This window comes from Oncorhynchus clarkii, chromosome 3, assembly GCF_045791955.1.
Source record: "Oncorhynchus clarkii lewisi isolate Uvic-CL-2024 chromosome 3, UVic_Ocla_1.0, whole genome shotgun sequence".
NCBI lineage: Eukaryota > Metazoa > Chordata > Actinopteri > Salmoniformes > Salmonidae > Oncorhynchus > Oncorhynchus clarkii.
The window spans coordinates 15,898,961-15,921,450 of record NC_092149.1 but is presented as its reverse complement, the minus strand read 5'-3'; the positions used below and the strand labels follow the sequence as shown (position 1 = coordinate 15,921,450).

General features: G+C 38.7%; 1 protein-coding gene across 1 annotated transcript in view; it reads right to left on the bottom strand.

Annotated features, from left to right (window-relative positions):
- Positions 1-3,462: 3,462 nt before the first annotated feature.
- The window catches only part of LOC139389273 (solute carrier family 2, facilitated glucose transporter member 3-like), a 28,382-nt gene continuing 9,354 nt past the window's right edge, over positions 3,463-22,490 (bottom strand). The window contains exons 3-11 of the mRNA XM_071135852.1: positions 14,813-14,917; positions 14,334-14,494; positions 13,672-13,912; positions 13,246-13,408; positions 12,701-12,888; positions 5,762-5,866; positions 5,522-5,623; positions 5,171-5,374; positions 3,463-4,986 (exon numbers count right to left, since the gene is read on the bottom strand). Of these exons, the coding sequence (XP_070991953.1) occupies positions 4,753-4,986; positions 5,171-5,374; positions 5,522-5,623; positions 5,762-5,866; positions 12,701-12,888; positions 13,246-13,408; positions 13,672-13,912; positions 14,334-14,494; positions 14,813-14,917 (1,503 nt within the window). The 3' untranslated portion in view covers positions 3,463-4,752. The remainder of the gene's footprint in view (positions 4,987-5,170; positions 5,375-5,521; positions 5,624-5,761; positions 5,867-12,700; positions 12,889-13,245; positions 13,409-13,671; positions 13,913-14,333; positions 14,495-14,812; positions 14,918-22,490) is intronic.

Here is a 22,490-nt window from a genome sequence, read left to right as displayed (position 1 = left end):
CTTTATTTCCAGGTCAAACGTCAAACATCATTACGTTGTTACAGTGTTCAGTGAGTTCTACAAGGCAGAGGAGGTTTTGTGTTGTATTATGGGAAATGTAGTTTCCACCAGGCAGCATTTGTTACATAAACACAGAAAGAACCACAGAATAAACCACACAGAATACATACAGTGAGGTTGACACACACAGATACAAGGAAAGTGCATTTATGTCTTTGAGGAGACACAGCAAAGCCGAATGTTGTTGTTTTATGACGAACATTACAAAGACAGGTCACAAAACGTTCTCAAAAAAAAAACCTACTGAGAATATCAGACTTCTGATTTTTCAATGGCACAAAAATTCACAGATTCCCTTTAAAACAAAAAACATATTTATAGGGCTCAAAGCTTGAGTGACTCTTTATTACAACACAATAGAACGATAATTATACAGTAGTCATTGACTCATTCATCTATATCTGTTTAGCTCTCTCGCTCTCTCTCTCTCTCTCAGTCGCACTGGGGGTTTTGTAGGGGCGTGGGGCGTCAGGTTTTTTTTATGTACAGTGGACGAGGAGGGCGGCTTGTCTTTAACTTTCTAGGTTGTTAAAATGAAAACAATTCTGTAATGACTAATTATTGGGCCAATAAAGGTCATTTTTGAAGAAATAAAAATCTCCTGTACAGTGGAACATTTACATACTAAAAAAATGTATTAATACACAAGAGCGCCCATTAAACCCCCGCATTCATAATATACACATTAACATCATGTTAGCACAATATGTATGGCAGCGAATGGTAGAGTACACCACCATAGCAACATTCAGTAGTATGTGCAGAGTGCCAGAAACATTATGAAATGAGTTATGAAAGCTATGAGGAAAGCTATCATAACAGGAATGTATTTTGTAACAGACACATATTAACATACTGTATATATATGCGCACCACATTCACAACCATCGAAGAAAAGCCAGATTGCCAAAGTGATGATAGGTCAAATGTTGTTTTAGGCCAAAAGGTAGAAAAGTGCTCAGTTATCAATGAGTAACAACATCACATGTACACTAGCTACAATGTAATAGAAATAACTTACAACCATGTATAACAACAACTAACCTGGTCAAAACCTACACAAGACTCCACAATCACAATATTGCATTACACCACTGAAGTTTCAAGATTTTTAGACACTTTTAGCATGTTGTTGTCACAATAAATACTATTACTTTAGTGTTGGTATATAATCTCATTTAACGCAGACGCCTTGTTGGAACAACTATTTTCAGGATGTTCCTAACAAATCTATGTTCCTAACAAATCATATATCGTCTTCTACTGTGGTCATATACTTCACACTTGGTAGGTTGTTAAAATGACTAGAAATTCACTCTTAGAAACGGTCTGATTAAAAATATAAAGGTTAGATCTAGTCTATGATAAATTCTATTTGGTAGGGCTTAATTCTATGATATATAGAATATATAGAAGTCTTTACACACAAAGCAATCACAGCTCATGTTTCACGCGGTTGTCTTTAGTAGAATGTGAGATCTCACTCCAAAAACTGTGTCGCCACTATACATCATACTGAGGTCAATGTAGACTTTCTAAGTACTAGTAGTGGTTGAATGTCATTATTCCATAGTGGTTGAATGTCATTGTTCCATAGTGGTTGAATGTCATTATTCCATAGTGGTTGAATGTCATTGTTCCATAGTGGTTGAATGTAATTGTTCCATAGTGGTTGAATGTCATTATTCCATAGTGGTTGAATGTCATTGTTCCATAGTGGTTGAATGTCATTGTTCCATAGAGGTCGAATGGCTCTGCTCCATATATTGCCTTTACCCCTATCTGATACATGATTTGGACTACATCTGAGATTCTTCCAAGTTCCTCCACACATTCTCTCAATCTAATTGTCTTGAAGAAACTGTTATCATGCTGTCAAAGAATTCTACTATCATACTGGCCAAACCCGGAATCTATGTTTTGATGTACTATTTGGAGAATTTTACTACTGAACTCCTCATTAGCATAGCTATGATAGGCCAGCCAGGCATCTGAAGCCTATACTGTCCAGTGAGGGAAAAAAGTATTTGATCCCCTGCTGATTTTGTCTGTTTGCCCACTGACAAAGAAATGATCAGTCTATAATTTTAATGGTATGTTTATTTCAACAGTGAGAGACAGAATAACAACAAACAAATCCAGAAAAACGCATGTCAAAAATGTTATAAATGTATTTGCATTTTAATGAGGGAAATAAGTATTTGACCCCTCTACAAAACATGACTAAGTACTTGGTGGCAAAACCCTTGTTGGCAATCACAGAGGTCAGATGTTTCTTGTAGTTGGCCACCAGGTTTGCACACATCTCCAGGACCTTAATGTGCTTCTTCTTGAACCACTCCTTTGTTGCCTTGGCCATGTGTTTTGGGTCATTGTCATGCTGGAATACCCATCCACGACCCATGTTCAATGCCCTGGCTGAGGGAAGGAGGTTCTCCCCCAAGATTTGATGGTACATGGCCCGTCCATTGTCCCTTTTGTTGCGGTGAAGTTGTCCTGTTTCCTTAGCAGAAAAACACCCCCAAAGCATAATGTTTCCACCTCCATGTTTGACGGTGGGGATGGTGTTCTTGGGGTCATAGACAGCATTCCTCCTCCTCCAAACACGGCGAGTTGAGTTGATGCCAAAGAGCTCCATTTTGGTCTCATCTGACCACAACACTTTCACTTTCACGTTCACCCCTCTGAATCATTCAGATGTTCATTGGCAAACTTCAGATGGGCATGTATATGTGCTGCTTTCTTGAGCAGGGGGACCTTGCGGGCACTGCAGGATTTCAGTCCTTCACGGCGTAGTGTGTTACCAATTGTTTTCTTGGTGACTATGGTCCCAGCTGCCTTGAGATCATTGACAAGATCCTCCCGTGTAGTTCTGGGCTGATTCCTCACCGTTCTCATGATAATTGCAACTCCATGAGGTGAGATCTTGCATGGAGCCCCAGGCCGAGGGAGATTGACAGTTCTTTTGTGTTTCTTCCATTTACAAATAATCGCACCAACTGTTGTCACCTTCTCACCAAGCTGCTTGGCGATGGTCTTGTAGCCCATTCCAGCCTTGTGTAGGTCTACAATCTTGTCCCTGACATCCTCAGAGAGCTCTTTGGTCTTAGCCTTTTTGGAGAGTTTGGAATCTGATTGATTGATTGCTTCTGTGGACAGGTGTCTTTTATACAGGTAACAAACTGGGATTAGGAGCACTCCCTTTAAGAGTACAGCTCGTTACCTGTATAAAAGACACCTGGGAGCCAGAAATCTTTTTGATTGAGAGGGGGTCAAACACTTCTTTCCCTCATTAAAATGCAAATCAATTTATAACATTTTTGACATGTGTTTTTCTGGATTTTCTTGTTGTTATTCTGTCTCTCACTGTTCTAATAAACCTACCATTAAAATAATAGACTGATCATTTCTTTGTCAGTGGGAAAACGTACAAAATCAGCAGGGGATCAAATACTTTTTCCCCCTCACTGTATGTAGTCTGATGAGGCAGACAGAAGCCACAAATATGGGTGAGCCATGCCAGTGTTCTAGCTGGCTCAGTGTTCAGGGAGAGACACGTCCGTGCTGTTGAGTCTCTGTAGCAGTTCAAGGTCAGGCTCCAGAGACGTAAAAGCTAGGTTAGGATACACCAGGCAGAGAGACAGATAGGCTGGGTTAGGATACACCAGGCAGAGAGACAGATAGGCTAGGTTAGGATACACCAGGCAGAGAGACAGATAGGCTAGGTTAGGATACACCAGGCAGAGAGACAGATAGGCTAGGTTAGGATACACCAGGCAGAGAGACAGATAGGCTAGGTTAGGATACACCAGGCAGAGAGACAGATAGGCTAGGTTAGGCTACACCAGGCAGAGAGACAGATAGGCTAGGTTAGGCTACACCAGGCAGAGAGACAGATAGGCTAGGTTAGGCTACACCAGGCAGAGAGACAGATAGGCTAGGTTAGGATACACCAGGCAGAGAGACAGATAGGCTAGGTTAGGATACACCAGGCAGAGAGGATGTTTAGGTTCCCGTACTGCCCTCCCAAACCCACTGAACTCAGTACACATCAACCCAAATCCTATTCCCATTTTAACCCAAGTGAAGGACAATATGGGAAGTTTATTACTGAACATATTTGTTGGAATGTTTATCCTTATAAATGCTAATACTATAAAGGTTTTTACTTGTAATGCCAATCATTAAAAAGTACAGTAGTAAAATTGTTCATTGATTAACTAATGATTGGCGTCTATGAGTTAAGTCAGCTAAAAATACATGTCATAAATTACTTGGGCATTGGTAAAAGCTAATTACAAATTATCATTAATAACTTACAGTAATAAATACTTTAGGTAGTTTAAATGAAAATGACTGAAGGCACACACACACATGCACACACTGACACACAGTAAACATAAATCCTCTTTGACACGCTCTCTCATGATGCCTGCATTATCATCCCCGACCCTATACCCAACACACACTATACACACACCCGACACTAAGCTGCTATTTCATATGGAAGCTCCTCTCCATAACAGTGCATATCTCTAGTCCTGCACTTTAAAAGTCCAATTCAACCTCAAATGGATAAAATAATGTTATACTCCCTACATTACAGTATCTAAGCACAAGGGGCTTGTCTAACCCTCTAACCCTGTTCTCTAACTGTTCCACTATCTACGGATTCACTGACGATCACTTATTTTACTTCTCCTCCGTCGGAAACTCAACCATTGGAACTTTCTCCGTCGTCGGGGAGACGGGCAGGGTGACCATACCCTCTGGGGGAGGAGATTGGGCTCCTGCAGTGCCGGCGAATCCTTTGGCAATGTCATCAAAGGTCCGCCCCTTGGTCTCCGGGACTTTGAAGTAGGTGAAGACGAAGAAGAATATGAGGAAGATCATGAAGATGATGAAGACGTAAGGACCACACAGCTCCTGTAAAGGAGAGAGAGAGAGGAGGTTAGAGAGTAACACAATCTAAGCTGTAAAGTTTGTCTGATGTTTTGGTCTTATAACAGTGCCAATCCCATTCATTCAGCTTTGAGGCCTGCAGATTTATCTTGATACATATACATAGGTGTCTGTAGTACGAGGGGTAGGATGAGGAAGAAGAACCAACCTCTAGTTTGGGGAAGCCCAGCCCGACCAGGAAGTTGGCGGTCCAGTTGGAGCAGCCGGCGACGGCCATAGCTGCAGGGCGAGGCCCCTGGGAGAACAACTCAGCAACTATGAACCATGGGATAGGACCTGGACCCATCTCAAAACTGGCCACAAAGGCAAACACCGCCACGATGGCCAGGTAGCTCAGAGACGGGTTGGTCTTCTACTTAGAGAGGAGGGAGGGAATGGAGTGATAAAACATGTTAAGCAGTGGAATAAAATCCAGTCAAGGATTTTTATGGTGTGACAAGAATAGTTATTGTCGGGTTCTTGACATTTGAAATGATGGACAGCCGAGATTGAAACTCACCACCAATGAGAGGGAGATAGTCATGAGCAGAGCACTGACAGCCATTCCAGCCAATCCGATGAGGTGCAGGGTCCTTCGTCCCGCCCTCTCCACCAGGAAGAGCTGTGAATCAAACAAGGAAGTGCTTAGAATGTGTCCAAGGGTATCACATTTCATATAGTCTGGTCTAAGGTACTGCACTATCAAACTGTACTATTTCTGAATTATTACACTTGACAGGATATGTGTTAAAATACTTACAGACACCACTGTGAATAGAGTGTTGACCACCCCAGCTCCTATAGTGGCGTAGATGGGCTGGGTCACCCCGGCAGTGTCAAATATACCTGTCGAATAGTAGAATACCTGAGGAGGAAGTAGGAGAGAGGGAGAGGAAGTTGATTACATTCATAACCAATATGAGGATATGTATCTAGTTAAATCTAGTTGTTGTCGACCCATGTTTACTCCTACAGACAGAGAGAGGGCTGTTGTTTCAGTGATTTCTGTGGCCATCTGGGTTTGATTGATGCTGTATAATTGTTTTATGTAACTTTTATTTCAGAAGGGAGTCATGCTGAGACCACAGTCTCTTTAGCAGATGAGCCCTGCATGAACACCAATAAACAACCATTACACTATATATATCTATATACACATCAATAAACAACCATTACACTATATATATCTATATACACATCAATAAACAACAGTTTCACTATACATATCTATATACACATCAATAAACAACAGTTTCACTATACATATCTATATACACATCAATAAACAACCATTACACTATACATATCTATATACACATCAATAAACAACAGTTTTACTATATATATCTATATACACATCAATAAACAACCATTACACTATACATATCTATATACACATCAATAAACAACAGTTTCACTATACATATCTATATACACATCAATAAACAACCATTATATATCTATATACACATCAATAAACAACACTATATATATCAATACACATCAATAAACAACCATTACACTATACATACTATATACACATCAATAAACAACCATTACACATATCTATATACACATCAATAAACAACCATTACACTATACATATCTATATACACATCAATAAACAACCATTACACTATACATATCTATATACACATCAATAAACAACCATTACACTATATATATATATCTATATACATCAACAGTTTTACTATACATATCTATATACCATTACACTATATATATCTATATACACATCAATAAACAACCATTACACTATATATATCTATATACACATCAATAAACAACCATTACACTATATATATCTATATACACATCAATAAACAACCATTACACTATATATATATATCTATATACACATCAATAAACAACCATTACACTATACATATCTATATACACATCAATAAACAACCATTACACTATACATATCTATATACACATCAATAAACAACCATTACACTATACATATCTATATACACATCAATAAACAACCATTACACTATACATATCTATATACACATCAATAAACAACCATTACACTATACATATCTATATACACATCAATAAACAACACATCAATAAACAACAGTTTCACTATACATATCTATATACACATCAATAAACAACCATTACACTATATATATCTATATACACATCAATAAACATCCATTACACTATATATATCTATATACACATCAATAAACAACATTACACTATACATATCTATATACACATCAATAAACAACCATTACACTATACATATCTATATACACATCAATAAACAACCATTACACTATATATATCTATATACACATCAATATACACATCAATAAACAACCATTACACTATATATCTATATACACATCAATAAACAACCATTACACTATACATATCTATATACACATCAATAAACAACCATTACACTATATATATCTATATACACATCAATAAACAACCATTACACTATATATATCTATATACACATCAATAAACAACCATTACACTATATATATCTATATACACATCAATAAACAACCATTACACTATATATATCTATATACACATCAATAAACAACCATTACACTATATATATCTATATACACATCAATAAACAACCATTACACTATACATATCTATATACACATCAATAAACAACCATTACACATACACATCAATAAACAACCATTACACTATACATATCTATATACACATCAATAAACAACACATCAATAAACAACAGTTTCACTATACATATCTATATACACATCAATAAACAACCATTACACTATACATATCTATATACACATCAATAAACAACCATTACACTATACATATCTATATACACATCAATAAACAACCATTACACTATATATATCTATATACACATCAATAAACAACCATTACACTATATATATCTATATACACACTATACATATCTATATACACATCAATAAACAACCATTACACTATACATATCTATATACACATCAATAAACAACCATTACACTATATATATCTATATACACATCAATAAACAACCATTACACTATATATATCTATATACACATCAATAAACAACCATTACACTATATATATCTATATAAACACATCACTATACATATCTATATACACATCAATAAACAACAGTTTCACTATACATATCTATATACACATCAATAAACAACCATTACACTATACATATCTATATACACATCAATCACTATAATATCTATATACACATCAATAAACAACCATTACACTATACATATCTATATACACATCAATAAACAACCATTACACTATACATATCTATATACACATCAATAAACAACCATTACACTATACATATCTATATACACATCAATAAACAACCATTACACTATACATATCTATATACACATCAATAAACAACCATTACACTATATATATATATCTATATACACATCAATAAACAACAGTTTTACTATACATATCTATATACACATCAATAAACAACAGTTTCACTATACATATCTATATACACATCAATAAACAACCATTACACTATATATATCTATATACACATCAATAAACAACCATTACACTATATATATCTATATACACATCAATAAACAACCATTACACTATATATATATATCTATATACACATCAATAAACAACCATTACACTATACAGATCTATATACACATCAATAAACAACCATTTCACTATACATATCTATATACACATCAATAAACAACCATTACACTATATATATCTATATACACATCAATAAACAACCATTACACTATACATATCTATATACACATCAATAAACAACCATTACACTATACATATCTATATACACATCAATAAACAACACATCAATAAACAACAGTTTCACTATACATATCTATATACACATCAATAAACAACCATTACACTATATATATCTATATACACATCAATAAACATCCATTACACTATATATATCTATATACACATCAATAAACAACAGTTTTACTATACATATCTATATACACATCAATAAACAACCATTACACTATACATATCTATATACACATCAATAAACAACCATTACACTATATATATCTATATACACATCAATAAACAACCATTACACTATATATATCTATATACACATCAATAAACAACCACTATACACTATATCAATATCTATATACACATCAATAAACAACCATTACACTATATATATCTATATACACATCAATAAACAACCATTACACTATATATATCTATATACACATCAATAAACAACCATTACACTATATATATCTATATACACATCAATAAACAACCATTACACTATATATATCTATATACACATCAATAAACAACCATTACACTATACATATCTATATACACATCAATAAACAACCATTACACTATATATATCTATATACACATCAATATATACAACAATAAACAACCATTACACTATACATATCTATATACACATCAATACAATAAACAGTTTCACTATACATATCTATATACACATCAATAAACAACCATTACACTATACATATCTATATACACATCAATAAACAACCATTACACTATACATATCTATATACACATCAATAAACAACCATTACACTATATATATCTATATACACATCAATAAACATCAGTTTCACTATACATATCTATATACACATCAATAAACAACCATTACACTATATATATCTATATACACATCAATAAACAACCATTACACTATACATATCTATATACACATCAATAAACAACAGTTTCACTATACATATCTATATACACATCAATAAACAACCATTACACTATACATATCTATATACACATCAATAAACAACCATTACACTATACATATCTATATACACATCAATAAACAACATACTATACATATCTATATACACATCAATAAACAACCATTACACTATACATATCTATATATATACACATTACACTATATATATATCTATATAACATCAATAAACAACCATTACACACTATACATATCTATATACACATCAATAAACAACCATTACACTATACATATCTATATACACATCAATAAACAACCATTACACTATATATATATATCTATATACACATCAATAAACAACCATTACACTATATATATATCTATATACACATCAATAAACAACCATTACACTATATATATATCTATATACACATCAATAAACAACCATTACACTATATATATTTATATACACATCAATAAACAACCATTACACTATATATATTTATATACACATCAATAAACAACCATTACACTATATATATTTATATACACATCAAACACAAAACACAAAAAGCAAAACACAATCACATGAAACAAACACATTGTTCAGTAAACGTGCCCTATAACATCCATCTGAATTAGGCCCAGTGTAAATGTAATTGCGCCATCTCCATTAGATCTTAGGGTGATCATCTCGCTAGCCAATCATGTTATTATGATACATCCATTCCACTTAATCAAACGCTTCCTTCCTCAGCCTCTGGGCTGAAGAGGAGGTGGTGACTTGACAGTCTCTGTATGTTGGCATCTCTTCACTGAATCATTTAGTTTCAGTATTCTAACGTTGAACTGTGACTTCTGTAGAACTGTGTGAGTTGCAACATTACACGTCCTACTACATATACGCAATAACTTGATCTGGAAAGGCTCATTGTGAACTTATTCTTTTGAAATCTGTGGTTATGCTTCTCTTTCCTCATCTCCTTTCCTTCATTACTAATTTATAAAAGGTCTGGATAGGTTTCCACCATATTGCTTCCAACTGTACTGTTAGATCAGGGGTCATGGATTAAGAGAAGGAACAACTCTCTGTCCAACTTAAATAAAATAAAATAAAACAACAGTAAACATGCGCCGAATACAACAGGTGTAGTAGACCTTACAGTGAAATGCTTCCTTACAGGCTCTAACCAAGGTATTAGGTGAACAATAGGTAGGCAAAGAAATAAAACAACAGTAAAAAGACAGGCTATATACAGTAGTGAGGCTATAAAAGTAGCGAGGCTACCTACAGACACCGGTTAGTCAGGCTGATTGAGGTAGTTTGTACATGAATGTATAGTCAAAGTGACTATGCATATATAATAAACAGAAAGTAGCAGCAGTGTAAAAGAGGGGTTGGGGGGGCACACCATGCAAATAGTCCGTGTAGCCATTTGATTACCTGTTCAGGAGTCTTATGGCTTGGGGGGGAAACTGTTGAGAAGCCTTTTTGTCCTAGACTTGGTACTCCGGTACCGCTTGCCATGCGGTAGTTAGAGAGAACAGTCTATGACTGGGGTGGCTGGGGTCGTTGACAATTTTAGGGCCTTCCTCTGAAATCGCCTGGTGTAGAGGTCCTGGTTGGCAGGCAGCTTAGCCTCAGTGATGTACTGGGCTGTACGCCCTACCCTCTGTAGTGCCTTGCGGTCAGAGGCCAAGCAATTGCCGTACCAGGCAGTGATGCAACCAGTGCTCTCGATGCTCTCGATGCTCTCGATGTTGCAGCTGTAGAACCTTTTGAGGATCTCAGGACCCATGCCAAATCTTTTTAGTTTCCTGAGGGGGAATAGGCTTTGTCGTGCCCTCTTCACGACTGTCTTGGTGTGTTTGGACCATTCTAGTTTGTTGTTGATGTGGACACCAAGAAATTTGAAGCTCTCAACCTGATCCACTATAGCCCCATCGATGAGAATGGAGGCGTGCTCGGTCCTCCTTTTCCTGTAGTCCAAAATCATCTCCTTAGTCTTGGTTACGTTGCCTACATTAAAGTCTCCGACCACTAGGAGCGCCGCCTCTGGGTGAGTGGTTTCCTGTTTGCTTATTTCCTTATACAGCTGACTGAGTGCGGTCTTCGTGACAGCATCTGTCTGTTGTGGTAAATAAACAGCCACGAAAAGTAGAGCTGAAAACTCTCTAGGCAAGTAGTGTGGCCTGCAAATTTATCACAATAAATCTAGAGACTTCCTTAGATTTTGTGCACCAGCTGTTGTTTACAAATATGCACAGCCCCCCCCCCCCCCCCCCCCCCCTCGTCTTACCGGTAGTGGAGTGTATCCCACTAGCTGAATATCCATGTCGTCATTCAGTCACGATCCCGTGAAACATAGGATATTACAGTTTTTGATGTCCAGTTGGTAGGATATTCGTGATCGTACCTCGTCTAGTTTATTGTCCAATGATTGCACGTTGGCACGTAGTATTGTCGGTAACGGCAGCTTTCCCACTCGCCTTTTCCGGGTCCTGACCAGGCATCCTGCTCTTTGTCCTCTGTACCTGCGTCGCTTCCTCTTGCAAATAACCGGGATGTCGGCCCTGTGGGGTGTTTGGAGAATGTCTGTGCGACTTGCTTGTTGAAGAAAAAATCTTTGTTTAATCCGAGGTGAGTGACCGCTGTCCTGATATCCAGAAGCTCTTTTTTGCCGTACGATACGGTGGCAGAAACAGTATGTACAAAATAAGTTACACATAACACACAAAGAAACACTTAATTGCACAATTGGTTGGGTGCCCGTAAAATTGCTGCCATTTCTTCCGGCGCAATTTTCTCATAAAGGCTTTTCCCTGATGTTTACCTTTAAATTATTAGTTAAATTATGTAGTATGGAAGAACTCCCTAATTGTGTTGCATTGTGGGAGTTGTAGTCTACTCACCGCGTTGATGCCAGAGAGCTGCTGGGAGAGCTGCAGGATGATGGCGATGATGATTGGCTGACGGTAGGCTGGCGAACGGAAGAGTTCTGGAATAGTGACCTTCTTCTCCATGGCCATCTTCATCCCTTCTTCCTTCATCTCCTGGATGTCATCACTTACATCCTCACAGCCACGCAGACGCACCAGGGCTGGAGGGAGGGCGAGATATTTTTTAAATACTAGGTACTTTCTGATACTAATGAATCCCAAATAAACAACAGAGTAATTGTCATGTAATTACTTTTACAGCACAGAGTTTCTAAGAAAACGGTCAAATAATAAAGTTCCCTAAATGAGTGCTGTGCAATATGATCAGTAGCATCTCCTTTATTTAATATGATCAATAACATCTCCTAGGTTTAATATGATCAGTAGCATCTCCTATGTGCAATAGGATCAGTAACATCTCCTTTATTTAATATGATCAGTAACATCTCCTATGTGTAATATGATCCGGAACATCTCCTATGTGTAATATGATCAGTAACATGTCTCCTCTCCCTGACCTTTGCGAGCCTCCTCCTCCTGGTTGAGGCTGATGAGGAGGTAGCGGGGGCTCTCTGGGCAGAAGGGCAACATGATGCTCTGCACCACAGCAGGGATGGCCGTCAGGGACAGCAGGAGGGGCCACAGGGAGTCTGACCCCAGCAGAAACTCCAGACCAAAGACCTACAGAGCAGAGAGAGGGACAACAGGATGGCCAGGGTTAAAGCTTAAGGTAGTATAAAAAGTCATTCTCAAACTAAAACAGATTTAACTGACTTGATTGTACAGAAAAAGGAGATCGGTCAATTACATTCAGTGAAATGAACAGCATTTATATCAATTGACCTCAATAACATTAAGTTCAATTAATTACAATAAACTCAGTAGAGTTTGAACCAAAATAACCTAAATGAAAGTGAACCAGTGCCTGGTCCTCTCTGTGGTACCTGTGCCACCAGGATGCCAATGACCACTCCCAGCTGGTGGAGGGTGCCGAAGGCCCCCCTGAGGTGCGTGGGGGCCAGCTCTCCCACGTACATGGGCGTCAGTCCCGTACACAGGCCACAGAACACGCCAATGACCAGCCTGCCAATGATGACCATCTCAAAGGACTTACACAGGCTGGACAGACCCATCAGAGTTCCACCCAGAAGGGCCAGCACGTTGGCCAGGAGCATGGACTTCCGCCTGGGGAGAGGGAGAGAGAGAGAGAGAGAGGAGGATAGGAAAAGGGGAAAGAAAAGAAAGAAAGTGGGAGGAAAAAGGTGTGATGTTAGAAAGATGGAGTGAAGCCATTTAGTCCAGTGCCCTGCCAGAGACCATGAATGGCCTGCTAAATAAACAGTGATGAAGTGAGGTGAGATGAGGCCAGGTTAGGAGGTAAGACCTCAATTAAAATTACAGCCTCAATTAACATTACAGCACCGAATCGACTAAGGGCCCTTGGCTCATCTTTGAGAGCAAATATTTACATGCCCCACACCTCTCATTGTGGTGCTGGGAATAAAATAAAATTAAACACCACAAAGTCATTACAGATACAAAACCACTTCCACACACACATTTACTGTACATCTGCATTTCTTTGTATCATTAGTCCTTAACTCACCTCCCAAACCTGTCCACCATGACCCCCACAGACAAGGACCCAACCATGCCCCCCACACTGAAGATGGCCACAGCGAAGCTCCAAACCATGGTGTTAGTCCCAGGGGAGAAGGGGTCTCCATAACGATCCATAGACACATTCTGGAAGAACCGTCGCAGTTTCTGAGAGTGGAGATGACAAAGCCTTAGAACCTTCAGAGGTTAAAGGGTGGGAATATCACTGAGGATTTAGGCAAGTGGTCTAAAATCCTAGTCCTGGAGATGTACAGAGGGTGCAGGCATTTGTTTCAGCCCTGTTCCAGCCCTGACTGTTATAGTCAATACACATGAGTACTACCACTGACTGCCCACAAGAGGGAGACAAAGTTGAAAACAACAGCACATCCATGTGTGTGTGTGTGTGTGTGCGCGCGCGCGCACGCACACACACACACACACACACACACACACACACACACAGACACACAGACACACACACACCTGCTCAGGGGCATTGATGACTCCAGTGTTGTATCCGAACTGCAGAGAGCCGATGACAGCTGTAGTGATGCAGTAGAGGAGGTAACAGGTCACTCCCTTCTTCTTCTGGGGATGGAGGAGGAATAGAGGGAGGAAGAGAGAGGGGGAGTGAAAACGGGGAGAGAGAGGCAGTGATGGAGGGAGAGGGGTGTTAAAATAATAGAAAGAGAGAGAGAAACAGATAACAAGAAAGTGACAGAGAAAAGGATAGCGAGAGAGAGAGAGAGAAACAGGAAATTAGATATCCACTGGTCTCATATGCATATGTACAATAATTCTGTCATTGTCATCATAGCCAGTGTCTTGGCCCACAAAGCTCTTGCTGTTCCCAGTGACAGAAGAAAATATACAATGAAACAGTCTGTTTGTGATTGTTCTCCCTCTCTTCTGCTTTCTCTCTGAGCATTCACAAGCTGTCACTGTCTACACTGCCACGCTAGGTTAGGTGTTACAAAACAGTGGAAATGGAACCATGTTTCGCAATCCTGATCAACCCGGAGTCTTGAGGATGAACTGTGAGAAGAATAGAGACTCTGTGCTACTATGGATTTATGCTACTTTATTCTACTGTTGAGGCCTATTGTATTGGGTTCGGCTGTTATACCAGTCCAATATGCGTTAATATGCTAATACTAACTACTACTTAAACAAATACCAAGTGAAATCATCTGGCATGAAGATTTTTTCTTTTTAGCTGTGGTATTTCGGTGAATGATTCAGTTGAGTTGAGTTCAGTCAGTTGTCCTTCCAGACATTAAGCATCTCCAATCCAAAATTAAATCTAGAATCAGCTTCCTATTTCGCAACAAAGCCTCCTTCACTCATGCTGCCAAACAAACCCTTGTAAAACTGACTATCCTACCGATCCTTGACTTCGGCGATGTCATTTACAAAATAGCCCCCAACACTCTACTCAGCAAACTGGATGTAGTCTATCACAGTGCCATTTGTTTTGTCACCAAAGCCCCATTTACTACCCACCACTGCAACATGTATGCTCTTGTTGGCTGGCCCTCACTACATATTCGTCGCCAAACCCACTGGCTCCAGGTCATCTATAGGTTTTTGCTAGGTAAAGCCCCGCCTTATCTCAGCTCACTGGTCACCATAGCAACACCCACACATAGCATGCGTTCCAGCAGGTATATTTCACTGGTCATCCTCAAAGCCAATACTTCCTTTGGCTGCCTTTCCTTCCAGTTCTCTGCTCCCAATGACTGGAACGGATTGCAAAAATAACTTCTATCTCCCTCTCTAACTTTAAGCATCAGCTGTCAGAGCAGTTTACCAATCACTGTACCTGTACACAGCCAATCTGTAAATAGCACACCCAACTACCTCATCCCCATATTGTTATCTATCCTCTTACTCTTTTGCACACCAGTATCTCTACTTGCACATCATCATCTGCACATCTATCACTCCAGTGTTAATGCTAAATTGTAATTATTTCGACTCTATGGCCTATTTATTGCCTTTACCTCCCTACTCTTCTACATTTGCACACACTGTACATATATTTTTGCATTGTGTTATTGACTGTATGTTTGTTTATGTGTAACTCTGTATTGTTGTTTTTTTCACACTGCTTTGCTTTATCTTAGCCAGGTCGCAGTTGTAAATGAGAACTTGTTCTCAACTGGCCTACCTGGTGAAATATATATATATTTTTTTTAAATTTAAAGCTGGGCAACATAGCAGCACCAAGCTGATTGGTTATAATGAACGTCTGCTATGCAAAGCCCTGGGCCAGACCAGGGAAAGAAACCCTGTTTGATGTGGTCTCTTTTAAAGGACCAAAACCTACTCATCTGAAATACCACATCTCTTGACAGAGAATGTATACTATTGGAAACATGACAGTATATCAGTTATTATTACACAAAGGTAGGCTACTCTTTATGACACACACTATTACACATAGATGGGTCAAAGACGAGACATTTAAATTTAACATAAAAAGATAAATATGTATAAATATAATGTTAAATCACTCAACTCTTACCCTTCTTTTGACCCAGAAATATTTGTGTTGCAAACTATTCAATTAAGGGAGTTGTGTCAAAACATCCTTCAGTGTAACTTTCCGGGTTAAAATTCTAATGATAACAGTGTTTTTAAAATGTAGAAATTCATCCTAAAAATACAAATTAACACGCATGGCATAATTGTGTTTGTTTACAACAATATATAGAATAATGGGCAACATACAGTATCTAAAAAATATTTAAAATCTTGAATAACTTTTGTCTGGACTTTTACGCTTCATCAATGTCATTCAGTATCACAAAGGTAAAAAGCCATTTTAAAGCATATCACATGATGGTAATCATGTGACAGTGTGTGACATCACAAAGAAGACCTACTGAAGAACCTCTATCAGTGTGATGAGGTGAGTAAATCTCTCTGAAATATTTGATGATTTCACCTTTTCACCCTCTAGTAACCTTTGTATCAAAAGCACATGTCCTTCAGTACAACACAGAAAACAAACTTTTAATGTTACTATTTTATAAAAAGGTACATTAAATATGAAAAGTAAGGATCATCTTTATAGGTCAAGGTCATTACTTTATATACAGTTTAAGTCGGAAGTTTAAATACACCTTAGCCAAATACATTGAAACTCAGTTTTTGACAATTCCTGACATTTAATCCTAGTAAAAATTCCCTGTCTTAGGTCAGTTAGGAGCACCACTTTATTTTAAGAATGTGAAATGTCATCTTTGCAAGGGGGATGAAAATGGCGCCGTAGAGAGAACACAGTGTTTCAGCGAGCTCTCGTAGCATTCGTAAATTTATATTTTTACATTAATCTCCTAGCTTGAAAAAGTGGTAGAATTGGCTAAATAAATTACCATATAATGAGTCTTGACGGCTTTTTCGCAAAAATCTCCGACAACATGCCCAACAGAACTACTAAGAAGTCGACCAAAACCACCACCCCTGTGGATGTGCATGAGGAGCTAGCTAACGTTAGCGAGGCTAGCACCATTGCGGATACAGGCACAATGGACCTGGCGATTCAAAAGATGACTGATAACATTACTAAAGTGATCGATGCTAAGATAAGAACGGTCTTGGAAGCAATAGCAGGCCATTCAGCTGAACTACAGAGGGTTGTGGAACGTGTTGTTGAGGCGGAAGGAAGAATTGATGCAGTGGAAACTTCAACTACATCTATGGACGCTAAGATAAAAGCACTTGAGAAACAGGTGCGCGAAATGGCGGAGCACATTGACGACTTGGATAATCGAGGAGGCAGATGCAATATTCGTGCTGTGGGACTCCCGGAAAATTCTGTAGGGACACGTTCAGTAAAATTCTTTGAGGAATGGATCCCTGGCTACCTACAAATGGACACTAAGGCTGGCCGTGTGAAGCTGGACAGAGCCCATCGCTCTCAAGCACCGATACCCGGTCCCAATCAGCGCCCACGGCCGGTGGTTATAAAGTTCCACAACTTCACCGACAAGCAGCGCGTCATGGACGCGGCTAGAAACATCGGCTCTGATGGTAGTCAACGTAAAAGTCCTAAGGTCTCATTCTTCAATGATTATTCCACTGCGGTTGTACGAAGACGCAAAGCGTTTGATGAGGCGAAGGCTCAACTCAGGAGAATGAAGATGGACTACGCACTGTTGTACCCGGCCACATTGAAGATTATGGTCAACGGATCACCTAAAAAGCTCTACACACCTGAAGAGGCTGCTGCGTTTATTGACTCTCTCGGGTAAATAACTTTTAAGCTGCACCTCCGCAGCATTGGATAACTTTGTTTATTTTTGGTTGAATCTGATCATGAAACAGTGACGTGAGTCCTCACGTACTCCGGCTCAGTAATATTCGTATCTTTATTATTTTTCTTGCTAAAGTAATAGCCGCTATAGCTCAGGCTGATATATGTGTGAATCCATATTGGTGCCCAGGCTTGGTTTTAGGTGGAAGAGCCTCAATCTTCTCCTATTGATTTTATTTTCCATACATATAAAGGATAAGGCTATGGAGCGGCGATGCAGACTTAAGAGTCTACATTGGAGAGTTGAAATCCCCTGCATGTTAGCTAGTGGGAAAACCCCCTTTTGGATCTTTACATGTTTAATTTTTGGGTTTAGTATAGTTCGAGTTCAGGGTTCATATCGTTTGTTTATGCTCAGTGAGATGGAGGAGAGTTCAACACATGGAAAAAGGTACCACCCCACTTTTACAGTGGGATTCAGTCTGGATATTGAATGGTCAAGATACAATGGCAGGTAACGGACTGCGTGTATGTACATGGAACATTAGAGGGAGCCATAACCCCATTAAGAGGAAGAAGGTACTATCTTTTTTGAAAAAATAAAATATTGATATTGCCCTGTTGCAAGAAACTCATTTGGATGATAAGGAGCACCTGAAATTACAACAAGGGGGGTTTGGTCAAGTGTTTTTCTCATCATTTACATCCAGAAGTAGAGGGGTAGCAATTCTGGTGAAAAATAACTTACCACTTAAGGTCTTGAATTGTTTGAAAGATAAATTTGGTCGCTTTGTTATAATTAATGGTACTTTACAAGGGCAGAACATTTCTATAATGAATATTTACTTCCCCCCTGCTCACCCCCCTGATTTCCTCACTAAGGTTTTTCTAGACTTTTCAAAATTAAACTCGGACACTGCAGTGGTTGGAGGAGATTTTAACTGCTTGTTGAACCCCCTTATTGATAGGTTCCCCAGCGGTATAGCTTCACTCTCTCCTCAAGCTAAGTCACTTAAAGCTATTTGTGATGATCTGGGGTATGCGGATGTCTGGAGAGCTTTTCATCCCTCCAACAGAGAGTTCACATTTTTTCTCTGCACCTCATGGATGTCAGACTAGAATAGATTATTTTTTTTGTGCCCAGGACGTCTCTGCAGTCTGTTCTATCCGCTAGGATAGGAAGCATAGTCATATCTGATCATGCTGAGGTGATCCTGGACATAAAACTCAACAGGGCATTCAATCGGTCAAGACATTGGAGGTCGAACACAACCATTCTTAAAGACCATACATTCACATCATATTTCATTACAGAGTTTAAAGCATTTTTCTCTATTGACTCTCAATCAACAGATAACCCCTCGCTCCTTTGGGAGACCTGTAAAGCGTATGCCAGGGGTCTGATTATGTCATACACAGCTACTAAGAGACGGAAAAAGCGTGAAAAGCAAAAAATGTTAGAGGGTGAATTAGGAACTAAAGAGAAGGACTACATTAAAACGCCCACTCCTGCCCTCTTAAAGGAAATATCAGTCATTAGATCAACGTTAGACTCTCTCCTAACACAGGACGCTGAAAATAAAATGAGATTTGTCAGGCAAAAGCTATATGAACATGGCGATAAGCCAGGAAAGTACTTGGCATACCTAGCTAAAAAGAGAGCTGACTCTCAGTCAATTGCTACTATTACTGACTCTGATGGTAATCATTTATATGAAAATAAATTGATAAGTGACTCATTTAAGAAATTTTATACAAATCTTTATGCCTCAGAACTGCCAAATGATGCACCCAAATTAATGGAGAACTTATTTTGTAAGATTGAGCTCCCTACTATCTCCGAAGAGCAGCGGTCCCTCCTTAATGCCCCTATTACCAAGGAAGAGATAATGTTCGCAATTAAGAATCTGCAAAATGGTAAGGCCCCAGGACCAGACGGGTTTTGTAGTGAGTTCTATAAAGAGTTCCATGGCCTGATCCTTGAGCCATTGCGTGATATGTTTAATCACTCATTTTCAAATGATCAACTCCCTCAAACACTGAGAGAAGCCAACATTTCACTTATTCTCAAAAAGGGAAAATGTCCAGAGTCTTGTTCCTCGTACAGACCAATTTCCCTTCTGAATGTGGATAGAAAATTGCTTTCTAAAATTCTAGCCACAAGATTAGAGGACTCACTGCCACTAATTGTGAAAGGAGACCAAACTGGCTTCATTAAGGGCCGTAAGTCATGCAACAATGTCAGGCGGCTTCTTAATGTAATTCAAGCTTACCAACAAAGTACTGTGGATGGTCTTGTGCTCTCCCTAGATGCTGAGAAAGCATTTGATCGTGTGGAGTGGTCTTACCTATTATTTGCTCTAAATAAATTTTGTCTGGGCGACAACTTTATAAAATGGGTGAAAGTTTTATATGATGATCCTCAGGCTGCTGTCCTTACTAATGGGCTAAGGTCAAATAGCTTCTCTATACACAGAGGTACCAGACAGGGCTGTCCTTTATCCCCCCTCCTCTTTGCACTCGTTATGGAACCACTGGCCGAGGCCATCAGGGTAACTAACGCCTGCTATACAGGGGCTGCTCATTGGTGATGTTCACCATAAAATAAGCTTGTATGCTGATGATGTCCTGATATTAATCTCTAGTCCCGAGACTTCAATTACAGCTCTTATTAATATTATTGAATTTTTTCAGCGAATTCTCAGGCTACAAGATTAACCTAACTAAGTCAGAGGCTATGCCACTTGGTAGCCTGCACTCTGTACCTAATACTTCTCCCCCTTCCCTTTTAAATGGTCTCCCTCAGGTTTCATGTATCTGGGTATATTTGTAACTCCTAAATTCCAGCAAATGTACAAAGCCAATTTTGTTCCCTTGTTTGATACAATAAGACAGGATCTGGAGCGCTGGAACTCTCTCCCGATTTCTTGGTTGGGTAGAATATCCCTCTTGAAAATGAACATTTTACCTAGACTACTTTACCCAATCCAAATGATCCCAGTATTACTCTCCAATAAGGTAATAAAGGATGTAAATGGATGGCTAAGTTCCTTTATATGGAGTAAACGCAAACCAAGACTTAAGATGGCAATATTGCAGCTGCCAAGTTCTATGGGCGGCTTGGACGTGCCCAATATCAGGTTCTATCAATGGTGCCTTTGTACCTTTGTTATATTTCTGACTGGATCACAAACGATGACTCCTCTATTTGGTTAGACATTGAGACTTCTCTTTCAAAATACCCCTTACAGGATCTTTTATTTTTCAGAAGTTTCAAGTCTGTAGAAGATCACTGCAATAATCCCGTTACACTTAACACACTCAAAGTATGGAGGTCAGTTCAACGCTTCCTGGGAAGGTCCAAACTAACCTCTGCTCTTACCCCAATTCTTAACAATCCAGATTTCAGTCCAGGATTGCTGGATGCTGGCTTTAACTTTTGGCTTAATAAGGGCATACGAAGGCTAAATGACTTATTTGTTGATAAGATTTTGTTGTCATCTGAGCAGATGGTCGAGAAATATCGACTCCCAAAGCAGGACTTTTTCCGCTTCCTACAAGTAAGACATTATATCCTGAAGAGCACCACCTTAATTGGTAACCCTGATGTGTCTGTCATTGAAATAATGCTTTTTTTCCCACAAAGGAAAATGTCTGTAAGTCTGTTTTATGTTACTTTAAGGTCCATTTCTGCTGTCAACACACAGAGGGTGAAACAAGTGTGGGAGAAAGAATTGTCTGTTACTATTGACGAAGAGATGTGGGAGGACATTTGGAGATATGCAAAAACAATATCTATATGTAATCGTACTAGAGCAATCCAATTAAGAATAATACACAGATTGCATATATCCCCAAATCGCAGACATGCTTTTAGCCCCACTTCCTCTTCCCCTCAGT